The 12692-nt window shown below is 44.8% G+C and overlaps 1 protein-coding gene across 1 annotated transcript; it reads left to right on the forward strand.

The window, feature by feature from the left end:
* Positions 1–380: 380 nt before the first annotated feature.
* On the forward strand, positions 381–10235 carry UBE2A (ubiquitin conjugating enzyme E2 A). The gene is made up of 6 exons (XM_058713083.1): positions 381–639; positions 780–860; positions 1276–1301; positions 7208–7297; positions 8315–8403; positions 8680–10235. Exons 1-6 carry the CDS (start codon positions 596–598, stop codon positions 8806–8808), a joined length of 459 nt encoding a protein of 152 aa, XP_058569066.1. The 5' UTR covers positions 381–595; the 3' UTR covers positions 8809–10235.
* Positions 10236–12692: the final 2457 nt, after the last annotated feature.

A 12692-nucleotide genomic window follows, 5' to 3' on the forward strand; every position in this document is an offset into this window, starting at 1 on the left:
AAGGAAGGAAGGAAGGAAGGAAGGAAGGAAAGAAAGAAAGAAAGAAAGAAAGAAAGAAAGAAAGAAAGAAAGAAAGAAAGAAAGAAAGAAAGAAAGAAAGAAAGAAAGAAAAGCGGGGGGGGGGGGGGACAGAAAAAAAGCTTCCCTGGGTTCGTTTCAGCCCGGGCAGGTGGAGACGGACCCCACTGCACCACGAATTCCTAGTGAATTACGGGCTTGCGCGCGGCCCGTAGCCTGCCTCTCACCCCGGCACGAGCCGAGCAGGGCGCTCCCCGCCTCCCGCTGGGGTTTAATGACCTAAGCAACTTTCCTTGCCACCCCCCTCCCCGCCCGGTGTTGGTACGGCCTGTCCGGCGTTCGGCGTTCCACACCCCCCCCCCTCTCCTTCCAGGTTGGTTCAGCCCCCGTCTACTCTGGGGTGGTGCTTAGCCGGCGCCAGACCGACCCTCGACTTCGGAGGGGCAGCGCCGTTCCTCTGGGCGCTTCCTCGGCGGCCGCTTCGGCTCCTTCGGCCTCGTCGGCCTCTTCAGCCTCCTCAGCCTCCGCCGGGACCCGAGACGTCGGTGTATGCCCCACCCCTGACCCCGCTAGAGATATGTCCACCCCGGCTCGGCGGCGCCTCATGCGGGACTTCAAGAGGTAAAGCGACAGGGAGCGCCGAGGCCGGGGGCTGCCAGGCGGGGCACAGGGCGGGTCCCGAGGCGGGCTGGCTGCGGTAGGGGGCAGCCCGGAGCGGACGCGGGGGCCGGATTGCGGAGCCCCTGTCTGTTTCCCTGAAGGTTGCAGGAGGATCCTCCGGCTGGAGTCAGCGGGGCTCCGTCCGAGAACAACATAATGGTTTGGAACGCGGTCATTTTCGGGTGAGTCTGCGTTCCGGATGGTGGCGAGAGGCGGGGGACGCGGGCCGGCCCAGCCTGCCCTCGGGGACCGGCCCCCCTCGCGAGGGCGGAAGGGGAGAGGGAAAATGTTCGGGTCCGGCTGGGCCTAGGCGCCTCCCCGGAGCCTGTGCCTCGATTAGCTCCGTTCCCGCTGCCAGGGGAACCGTTTGGGGTTCTGAGGGGGGCGGAGCGGGGAGTGGTGGCGGTCAGGCGCGGCGGCCTGCGCCGGGCTTCGGAGCCCGAAACATGGATCTGGACTGGCTTTTCTGACCCAGGAAGCAGCGGTTTACCAGAGGTTCACTTGGCAGAGCTTGGAATAGCCATCTCTTAAGATGAGCCTCTTAAGGGAGAAGGGAGCCCCTTAAGCGGGAACTGACTGTTTTTCTCTGTGTTGCAGGCCCGAAGGGACCCCGTTTGAGGATGGTAAGAGAGTTTCTTTACCCACCTTTCAGGAGCCTGGTCGTCTCTGGGGGAAAGGGGTCCCGGTCATCCTGAAGTGCCTCCTACTTAGGAACCCGCTTCTCCCTAGCCTCTGCCTGCTAAAGGCTTGACTGGAATCCAATAAGTGGCCGGTGGTTCTGACCATTGTCCGCTTGATTAGAACTGCACCTTTTTCCTTGCTTGTTTCTTTAAAAAAAAAAAAAAAAATCTGGGTAAGGCAGCCGCTTTTTGAAAGGAGCTTCATAGCACCGATGTTAAGGATTTTTGAGGTCTGGGCTGTGATCCTGTTAAATTCAGCTCCCTCCCAAGATACTGAGTTAGTATCAACCCAGCGACTTGCTGATAGACTCAGAGACCCCAGGGACCGCCTAGTTCAGAATTCTACCACAAGGGCAGGAACTGTGTTCAGCAGGTGCTTAATTCGTGTTGGCCAGATGTTGGAGGGGTGCAAGAATCCCTTGCCCAGAACTGTCGGGTTTCTACCGTGGTCTCTCATGGCCAGTTTGAGTATAACATTGTTTCTCGTTTTAAAATGAGTTTTCAGTGTGCTTTTATCAAGACTTTACGGTGAGTAGTCTCCAAGCAGCTTCACAATTGAGGGCATCCTCAATGTCCAGCCTACTTGAAGGCACCATGTGTACCTAGAGGTACGTGAGTTTTCATGGATTCAGGTTTGACTTTTAAAAACACTTGAGTTGCTTTTTAAGGATTTAAAAAAAAAAAATTTCTCTTTTGAGATAATTATAGATTCATGTGCAGTTGTAATTAATAATAATACTCCAGAGAGACCTTGTCTATCCTTCACCCATTCCTCCACCCCTCTGGTAACATCTTGAATGACTATCCTACAATATCACAACCGGGAAATTGACACCGATAAGAGTTTTACGTGCATCCAGTTGTGTGCGTGTATGTATGTGTGGTTTTCTGAAAGCTTAAAACATTTAAATTTTTTTTTTTTTTAACGTTTATTTATTTTTGGGACAGAGAGAGACAGAGCATGAATGGGGGAGGGGCAGAGAGAGAGGGAGACACAGAATCGGAAGCGGGCTCCAGGCTCTGAGCCGTCAGCCCAGAGCCTGACGTGGGGCTCGAACTCACGGACCGCGAGATCGTGACCTGAGCTGAAGTCGGACGCTTAACCGACTGAGCCACCCAGGCGCCCCATTAAAACATTTAAAACGTGATTAAAAGTATTTGAACTACCGATCGACATCTTTAATACTTGAGGTATTCAGAAAACAGAAGAATCTTTGTTATTTTTTGCAATGACCATCTCTACTCACTTAGCAGTTGCCACACACACACCCACACCCACGTGCACACACGCATGCACATAACCCCGTTTGAAAGTAGGAACAAAAATATTACTGCAAACTACTAAGTATATACTTCTGTTACTGAGCTGGATTGCCTTTTGATGCTACCAGCCTACAAGACGTCGTGAGATGGGGCAACATTGGCCAGTTTTATACTTTGCCCGAAATACTCAGGTTTCCCGAGGAGACTGTGGACAGTCGCCTGAATACTTCCTCCACCCCCTGAGTGTAAATATCACTGCTCCTCAGTGTCGCAAGAAAAAGAAATGACAGCAAGAGTGAGTGATTCTGAAGGCACGCTCCTTGGGTGCAGTAGATCATTTGAACACATCCATACATAGCAAGAGCTAGCTAGACTTCATTTTCCTCTACTAGACTGGTGCTAGTTCTTTATACCTGGGCACTGTGTGCAGATTAACTGTGTCTTTGCTTTAGCTCCAGCAGACTTTGTTTTCATCGGCTTTCTCCACCCCCCCCCCCCCCGATTTTCCTCCGACAGCTTCATGCTGGGCACAGCTTTATTAATAGTACATCACTTTGCCGGAGGACTGGCTACTTAAATATTTCAAGGGTGCTTCACTTGTTTTAAGTGGTATGAAATGAGAAGGTACTTAAGGAATCCATTATCTACCTGAATCTTCCCCGTTGATATCACTTGTTCTATTTTTGATGATGTGCCTATCCATACTGGCATTACGGAAAGGAATTACTCCAGCTAAATAACAATACCCTTCTCTGATTCATTCTGTCGAGCAGTCTGCTGTCCGTGGATGCTTCCTCGGGTGTCTAGAACACTGACTGTGGGGACAAAACATATTTTGGCCATATTTTAATACGCTTTGTTGGCAATGAGGGAATTTACTAGAAAAGACTGATTAAGGACAAGTGTCATAATTGGTTGTGAGGTTTCCGATGTAGTATATAAATCAACAGCTCCAAAACTACTTTTGCTGCTTCCTTGTAAACGCTTTGTGGTGGAAATTTCTGAAACAGCCAGGCCCTACTTAAAGAGATGAAGACTTAAGAAAAGGAACCCTTCAAGGTATTTTGATTTAACTTCACACACTTAAAGTAAGAGGAAGATGTTCCCAAGAACTTACCTTGCTACCAAACGAAACACTGGGGGGCAATGCTTCCTCATCAGAATATCGTAGTATGTATGCTGAATTCAAAGACTATGGAAAAAAAGTATTCTCCTTTGCATCATCTAAAAATTATTAATAGACACAGTAAGATACTAGTATTTGCTTTTCTTTCTTTTTTTTTTTTTTTTTCAACATTTTTTATTTATTTTTGGGACAGAGAGAGACAGACCATGAACGGGGGAGGGGCAGAGAGAGAGGGAGACACAGAATCGGAAACAGGCTCCAGGCTCCGAGCCGTCAGCCCAGAGCCTGACGCGGGGCTCGAACTCACGGACCGCGAGATCGTGACCTGGCTGAAGTCGGACGCTTAACCGACTGCGCCACCCAGGCGCCCCAGTATTTGCTTTTCATAATAGGTGTATTCTTAAGAATTTGGATGTAAGTCTTTTAAAAATGAATCACTTAAAATTCACTGAGGGTGTTCTTAAGTTAAATACATCCTATGATGAAGAGGTATTATGTTAAAAATCAGAATTTCCAGTTCAAAACAAAACGAAACAGAAGGATGTACTTTGTTTTCTCCTCCGGGGTCACAAACTGGTGGCCAAATGGCAGAAAACACCTGCCGAGGTGTTTCCTTTGGCCAACATGGTATTTCCAAAAATTTGAGTTTGTAAATGTCTTTAGCAGAACATACACTCTCTAGCTTAACGATATCACTCCTTATTGCCATACACCAGCCATTTAATACGTATAATTTCCCAGCCCCTATGTATAGATGGATTAACGGATACTCTCTGTACAACGTTTTGTCCTCCTCAGGAAGAGGAACACAATCAGTACCGATTGTGTACAATGGTGAGGCTTAAGTTTTCAGTTAATTTAAAGCCGAATCTAAATATCCAGAGGATAAGAGCACTGGTCTCAATTGCATAATGTTCTAAGATTTTAAATTTCCTTAACGTTTGTTTCGGATCTCCGAAATGGCATTGAGGGTTGTATTAAAGAGATTCTGATTGTTTAATGTGGCTAAAAGTGTAAGATTTGGGGGTAAGTCCTAACTTATAGTCAAGTACACGTAAGCAGGTGGCTTCACTACTCAAGATACTAAACGGGCTGTTTTAAAAGACTTGATTAACTTCTTTGGTAGCTAGCTAGGTAACCACCTTGTTGAACTTCTGGGCGAGCATTAGGCAGAAAATTCAAGTCAAGAACCTTTTGAGAAAGTTTGAGAGCCACCAACATACATACTCACCTTGAATTCAGCTGTGAGCGTTTGGTGTAGGTCAGAAAGTAAGTACTGTTTAGGATTTGAATTCATTACTTGTATATTTCTTACTGATGGTGAAGTTTGGATTGTTGGTTCTCGCCTCCTTCGGTTGAACGTTTGCCATTTTTATAGCTACGGTATGTATGGAGCACTTACTTTGTGTTACTGTGCGTATTTCCCCCTCCTTTAAACCTCACAACAATGTTGTGTGCTGGTTACTGTTCTTGATCCCATTTTACAGATGAGGAAATTGAGGTTTAGTCGAGTTGAGTGGCTTTCCCAAGGTCCCACAACTAGTAAGCAGCAAAGCAAGGAACTGAGCCCCCGTCTTGGTGCAAAGATGCTGTTTTCCCCACTATGCTCTACCATTTCCACGCACGCCCGCCTTATGCGTTGCTTTACCACTTTTAGGCTATCCTCTTGAATCTAAAGTACCTGGGAGCTCTGTGTGCTATTAAATCCACCCAATTTTAGAGCAATTCCTTGATGATAAATCTCTTCTTACCTATAATCTAATCAGATTTCAACATCGAGCCAATGTGTTTATACTTGAGATACCTAAGGAAGCTCAAAGTTTTGGACTAACACTCATTCCCACTTTCTCCTGCGTATTTTCATATCAGTAGTACTGACAAGGAAGAACCGCTGTTTTTTCCCTCAAAAATAGGAAGATTTATGACCAGGTGGTAGGTTAATAAAGTAGGTTCGGATGGAGTATAGCATGTTTGTCCATTCCAACATATTTTACTTTTTGCTCTTAGTTATAATGCATAGTATCTTCAGATCTGGCTTTGCACACAGCTTAGGGAGTAACAGTAGTTTGGGGGGGATAGGTCTATATGTTACATTTTAAATTATTCTGAAACTTTGGGAGACATGTTCATACTAAGGGCAGCTTTGTTACCAAATTGTTTCCTAGCAGTGTGCTGGTAGAAAGCAAACTTTGGTATTGTTACACGTAACAGATCTAGCAACAGAATGTAGTCTTTTTTTTCTTTTTTTTTTTTCTTAAGCGGTGGATAAACCTATTCGCGGAGGGAGGAAATAAATTGCCAACTCTAAAGGAACCGTTAACAGAGTATACTCCACGTGAAGGGTGGTCTGTGGTATCTGAATAAATGTGTTAAATGGACCAGAGTAATACAGTAGAACATCCATCACCTTAGGCCAGACGGTAACTGATTCCTTCAGATAACCTGAAGAGATTTCAGTCAGGAAAAAACAATCGCCCAATTGTTTCCTTGAATTTATTAAACCCAATTTAAAAACTGTTTTGGAGGAAATAGTCTCCCCCAATCACAACATCCTATGATCCTTGAATGAGATCCAGTTTGTTCATTCCCTATAAATAAGTCTATAGTATACTTTAGGGCCTCCTGCTACCTTCGTTGACGCGTATTCAAGGGAAATAAATTCATTTCACCAGTGGCCTAAACAAACATCATTAGAAAGGTAAATTTGCTGGAGACATGAATGCAATCTAATGTGATTTTTTAATTATTTCTGCCATTAATTCCCTCTATTAGTGTGAATAATTGAGTTGATTTTATAGTGAAGTACCTTGTGAGTCATACTTAAGGACTTTTGAGAGAGATTGTGAAGTTTTTCCTGGCTTGCGTTCAATTATGTTTTCGTTATAGTGTTGCTATTATACGAAAAGGAGCCAGTGAACACTTGTATACTTATTCCCTTCCATGTTAAAAAATAATTTGGTTATCGATTTGTATTTCTAGCATGGATTCTGGAACCTCTGTACTCCGTTCTTTTCTAGTCCATTTCCAAATCACTGGAGAGTTCAAGATGGAGGCTGGTTAAAACAGGCCTTTGAGGCCTTTCAGCCATCTAAGGGAAGGAGGCCAAATTTTGGCTCTTGTTTCTGGTCATTTTGAGGATGTCTTCAAAATGTACAGTGGCTAAAGTTATCCTGCAGGCCATAATTTTGCGTTTAAGATGGCTGTGTTTAAGTTCGGGGGAGAATGATGGCAAAACAAAACAAGACAAAATCCCCTTTGGGCGGTGGTTCCTACCCTACCTATTTTTAGAGCAGTTTCTGGAGATCTTGCCTTCCCCCCTACCCGGCCTCTCTTTCCTCTCTGCAATGTACCTCTGCATTATTTCATTTAATACTGGAAAAAATGCCACGTAGCATTAAAAGAAAGTGCTACTGAACAAAGTGATAAATCTGTTTCTTAAACCTTTCTTTTCCAACTACAGGAACATTCAAGCTTACAATAGAATTCACTGAAGAGTATCCAAATAAGCCGCCTACGGTTAGATTTGTCTCTAAGATGTTCCATCCAAATGGCAAGTAGCACTCTTAATGCAACATTTTAAACGGGTCCACTGTTAATTATGGAGGTGTCTCACGTTTCCTACTTATCAGTCCATAGTACCTGGGCATTTGTTTAGGCATCTTGCTGTTTCCTGAAAACTGAACTCGTCCGTGAGGGTCTGTTGCTATCTTGATCTCTAGTGACAGAACTGAAGCAGTGAAGGCACTTTGCCTTTGCTTGGAGCCTGCAAGCCGCCTGGTGCCGACGATCTTTATCATTTACTTATTGCACAAAAATAAGGATGCTCTTGATGTTTCCTTTTAATGTCAGGCTGGGATTGGGGTAGTCTTGTGGCGTGGTTATTTTCACGTTAGAACAGTTTATTTATTTAGAACAACAGTTTTCAAATTTAGATGCAGATCAAAATTACCGTGGAACATTTTCAAAAATACAGATGCCTTGGCCCCACTCCAGAGCCAGTGAGTATCAGATTCTGTGGCTGAGGGGCTACAGTGTATGGGAAAAGCAGCACAGGTGATCCTAACTTACCTTCTGCCTTTTTTATTTTTTCCCTTTCTCTCCTCGTACTAAGCTTCAGAACAGCTTGCTTTTTATTCAGGCTAGTAAAGTATTTTCCGGGATATCAGATACTCTTATCTTCGTGTCAAGACGAGACTTTGCGAACTCTGCGCTATCTGTTGTTATTTCAGATAAGAGACCGAGTTTACGCATTTAGTGGAATACATTTCCCACAAATCTGGGTGCCTAGGGACCCTGCTGGAAAAACGTGTGTGATATCCTGGGTAATACGGCAGCCTTTTCAGAAGAAAGAGCACGAAGCAGCTTCTAGTTTTATACCAGTTCCCTTTGACATTCTCGGATTATCTCACTAGCAGTGATGAGGACTCTTTTCAGGAAGCTAAGTGGGAAGCAGTTTTGGAGTCTTTTTAAACCTCGCGAGCAAAGTATTCTTGACTGTACTTGTCTTGACTATGTTACGATATTAATGGGTTTCATTGTGTTTAACGTGCCACTTCTATGCCCTCAGTCTATGCAGATGGTAGTATATGTCTGGACATACTTCAGAACCGTTGGAGTCCAACCTATGACGTGTCTTCCATTTTAACATCCATACAGGTGATTGTTCCTTCATGTGACCACCTATGGCCTTTGCTGTGTGTCTGTTAGCACTTGAATTGTTTTTGACAGTCCCACCTTAAGGCAAAGGGCGGGCCGTTAAGCCCCAAGCGCCCCGAAACCTCGTACTTGCCTAGCGAGCAGCGGATTGATGGTACTCTAGGTTAGGATGCTAAGAGAGCAAATGTAGTCGTTACTTAGGACAGTTCAGCGGATTGTTTGGAATATGTGCTTTTTTGCCTCGAGGGACTGACCTGTTACAAATTGTTTCTATAGTCTCTATTGGATGAACCCAATCCCAATAGTCCAGCAAACAGCCAGGCTGCTCAGCTGTACCAGGAGAACAAGCGGGAATATGAAAAACGTGTCTCTGCGATAGTAGAACAGAGCTGGCGTGACTGTTGACCCGGGTGCGGCGAAAGAAGAGGCCGGTCAAGAGAAAAACCTATATTGATGTGTTTGTCACTTCCCTATTCTTCAGTGTCATTACATTTACTTTATTAAAAGCAAAATAGCTGTTGTGCTGTTTCCATCTTCCCTTGCCAAGCTCTTCCTACCCCTTCTCCCCTCTCCTTGAACATCAGAAAACACCCTCTAGGAGGTCAAATGTACTGTACCTGGGTTACGTGCAAAATTGACTAATGCTCGACTCCTTTTCTGTTGTGTCTCATCTCCAGTTTTAGGGCAGGATTGTGCTACTGTGCTTTACACTGAGCTTTTAAAGTGAACCGTTACACAAGTGGTGCTTGCGCACAGCTCGATGACCGGGATGTTATTTTTAACAAAATGACTGCTGGAGTGTTTCATCCTGGCCGGCCCTTCACTCGTGTTGGATTTAGACGTGAACGTTTGCGATATGGCCTCTGGAAAACGGGGGAACAGATCCGTGTAAACACCCATTTTGAAAGAGCAATGGAAGCCCAAAACGCTAGGATGGTAAGGTCCAACCAGTACGAATTACAAGATGGTTTTTACCGGTAGGAAGGGAACGGTCAGTGAAAGGGCTCCGCCACAGGCGCGCAGCAATCGCCGTAACTGACACGTCCTCTCCTTGCGGGACGCTCGCCGGGCTCACCCATGCGAAGTTTCAGAAGACCGAGGTCGTCTTCTGGGTTTTTGCTTTTTGAAGAGGTGTGGGAGCAGAGGAATGGAAACAATCATTAGTTTGAAGCTAGGGAACGTTGGAGATCCTTTAATCTTTTTAAAGGAGAAGCGCTACCCTAGATAGACTTCTAATCCCCCATCATTTTTTAGAGTTTTAATTAGCCCAAGGAAGGGAGCCTGTCTGTGGCAAACTGTTTTTCCACTCGACTCCTGAGTTCATGCTGCATGCTTTTAGTTTCTTCTTCCCTTTCAGTATTATAAGAACCTTAACGTTCTTTCTGTGGATATTTATACTTTAGATAGACAGTACGTTTCAGCAGCAGCGTGGGACAAGGCTTGTACATGTTTCGTCTAATGTTCCATCGTCACCTTTTGTGCATTTGTCACTCTTCTAAATCAAACTTTGCACAAGTAACCCATGTAAAAAAATGTACATTTTTCAAAACTTGTAAATAAAAATAACCTTAAAATTTTGTAGTCAAGGTATAATTATATTTTAGCTCACTATGAACTTTTAGTATTAACTTATTGGAATCTCACAGCTACTCACTTTCCCCCTTGAAATAAACCTGGTGAAAGCAAAATTACAACACTCTGCGAGAGGAACAAGAGGAGTAGATCTTGTTGGAGAGGACCTTCTTTCTTGTCATAAGTGTTAATGCTCTGTTCTTTTTTTAACGTTTTAACAAGAATGTAAAACTGTTAAATAAAACAAAGTTCCTTCAGCATACAGTATGGTCAATCAAGCGAATGAAGTGGGGTTGGGGGCGTGGACACACCTGGGTGTTTCCGGCACCCTCCCCTACCGAGACCTCATTTGTCGATCCGGACATTCCACCTCTTTCAAAAGCCCTGGCTTGTAACAGCACCAAACTACTCTAGACCGGTACTTAAACCCCCCGGATGAAGTTGGGGCGTACAGGTAGCCTCAGTCTGCCCTTGTTTCAACAAAACCGCTCTCTCCCGAGGAGCAGCCTAGCTCGCGCTAAAGACGCCAGAGCAGTGACTTCGTAGAAACTCTCCGCTCTCTTGGGGCGCCTGGGTGGCGCAGTCGGTTAAGCGTCCGACTTCAGCCAGGTCACGATCTCGCGGTCCGTGAGTTCGAGCCCCGCGTCAGGCTCTGGGCTGACGGCTCGGAGCCTGGAGCCTGTTTCCGATTCTGTGTCTCCCTCTCTCTCTGCCCCTCCCCCGTTCATGCTCTGTCTCTCTCTGTCCCAAAAATAAATAAAAAACGTTGAGCTCTCGTTCGGGGTAGGGGCGAGATGACATTAAGCGGAGTCTTTCTGGTGTACACTCACTCAGCCCTTAAGACGGGGCACTTAGAGGGGCCTCCGTGGCAGAGAGCGTTCAACATGTCACAGGCGGCAGCATCCTTACATGTGCTCACGATTTTCCCTTAAGTCCATTTCTGCCTCGAAGTAGAGCCACCTTACATTGCTCTTTATTTGGGAGATTAGTTTGACATTAACTTTTTCACCCTACCGTGACTGGGTACCTTAAATATTGACACTGTTAGTCACACTTGAAAAAATTAAGGTGAGACGCGGGGTGCGCAGATTTAATTTTTGTTTTCTTTTCACACACCTCCTGAGAAACCCTATTCCCAGTTTGTTTCATGGGATAATCCTTTGAAAACCTTACACCCGAGTCAACAAGCTGATCAAGCTGATCTCTGAAAAGCATATCTCGAGGTCAAAAGCACTACAAAAACCATTCATTCAAACATTTAATGCTAATTTGCCTTTTTTTCTTTACAAATTTTTTTTTTTTTTTTTTTACAAATGCCACAGGCTGCCTGCATATAATTATAACCAACAAGTTAAAACAGATTTGGAGATCTCTTTATAAAATGACAGTGTGATTTGAACTTGAGTCTTCAATTCTGCACCTGCTGATACCGGGGTGGGGGTATGAGGAAGAACCAAAGTTGTAATCAAGAGTCCTTTATTTATTTAGGACCCATCTCTAGCTTCAGGGGTTACTCACAGCAAAGTGAATGCATTGTATTCTACTAAAAATAGAATCCCAACAGAATGCATGAAATTCCCATTCATTTTGCAATCAAAGGGGAGGAGAAAAATCTAGAAAGTGAATCTGTGAGACTCAAGGCTATATATAACTGACAGAGTTACTTCCTCAGTATAACGTATTTAAGTAATTCAAATAAAACTTGAAACGGCTCATGTATGCGTGCTGGTTTTATAGCAAAGGTACTGAGTTAAAAAGGACTGCAATTTTGTTTTTGTTTTTTTAAATTTTTTTTTTCAACGTTTTTTATTTATTTTTGGGACAGAGAGAGACAGAGCGTGAACGGGGGAGGGGCAGAGAGAGAGGGAGACACAGAATCGGAAACAGGCTCCAGGCTCCGAGCCGTCAGCCCAGAGCCTGACGCGGGGCTCGAACTCACGGACCGCGAGATCGTGACCTGGCTGAAGTCGGACGCTTAACCGACTGCGCCACCCAGGCGCCCCAGGACTGCAATTTTGAAGAAAGGGAAAATACAGGAGCCAACAGAATGGGGACAAAATAGAGCAGCAAGGTTGTCCAACAGCTCATTCTCATTAAACCCATTTCTCAACAGATTTTATTTTCAAACAGAGGTAAGTGACTTCACCCTAATTCCACATCAATAGCAAAGCTAACCTAAGAAGTTAGGAAATCTGGACCCTCAAATCCAGAACCAAATATATACTTGTCCCCCACCCTCCACACACAAATTGTCTACGTATGCATATATATGTATATGTACACACACACACACACACACACACACACACACACACTTGGCCTAATTATTTGGGAGCCTTAACTGTGACCACATTAATATTCTGTTCCGTTGAACTTCATCTAAGTAAACGAGATTCATAGATAACGTTTCCCTACTTCCCACCCCACCCACCCAGCCCCGCCCCCAAAATCATGCTGGGAAGAGGAAAGCAATGTAAAGAGAGAAAGGAGTTCTCTCACACCCCTTGATCCCCAAAGCCAACTCCTACTCAAGGGAACGAAGGCTGGCTTTTCCAACTCACTAGCTGAACCGCAGCTTCTCAAGTCTGGCATGAGCCTTGTGGGGTGAAAAAAAAAAGAAAAACTCCTGTAAAATCCATAAACATGCCGGCTTCTGTTCCCTTTGCTATTGTTAAAATGTGAAGGGCCAAAACAGAACGCACACCTCATTGCTCTTT

Source organism: Neofelis nebulosa, chromosome X, assembly GCF_028018385.1.
Source record: "Neofelis nebulosa isolate mNeoNeb1 chromosome X, mNeoNeb1.pri, whole genome shotgun sequence".
Classification (NCBI taxonomy): domain Eukaryota; kingdom Metazoa; phylum Chordata; class Mammalia; order Carnivora; family Felidae; genus Neofelis; species Neofelis nebulosa.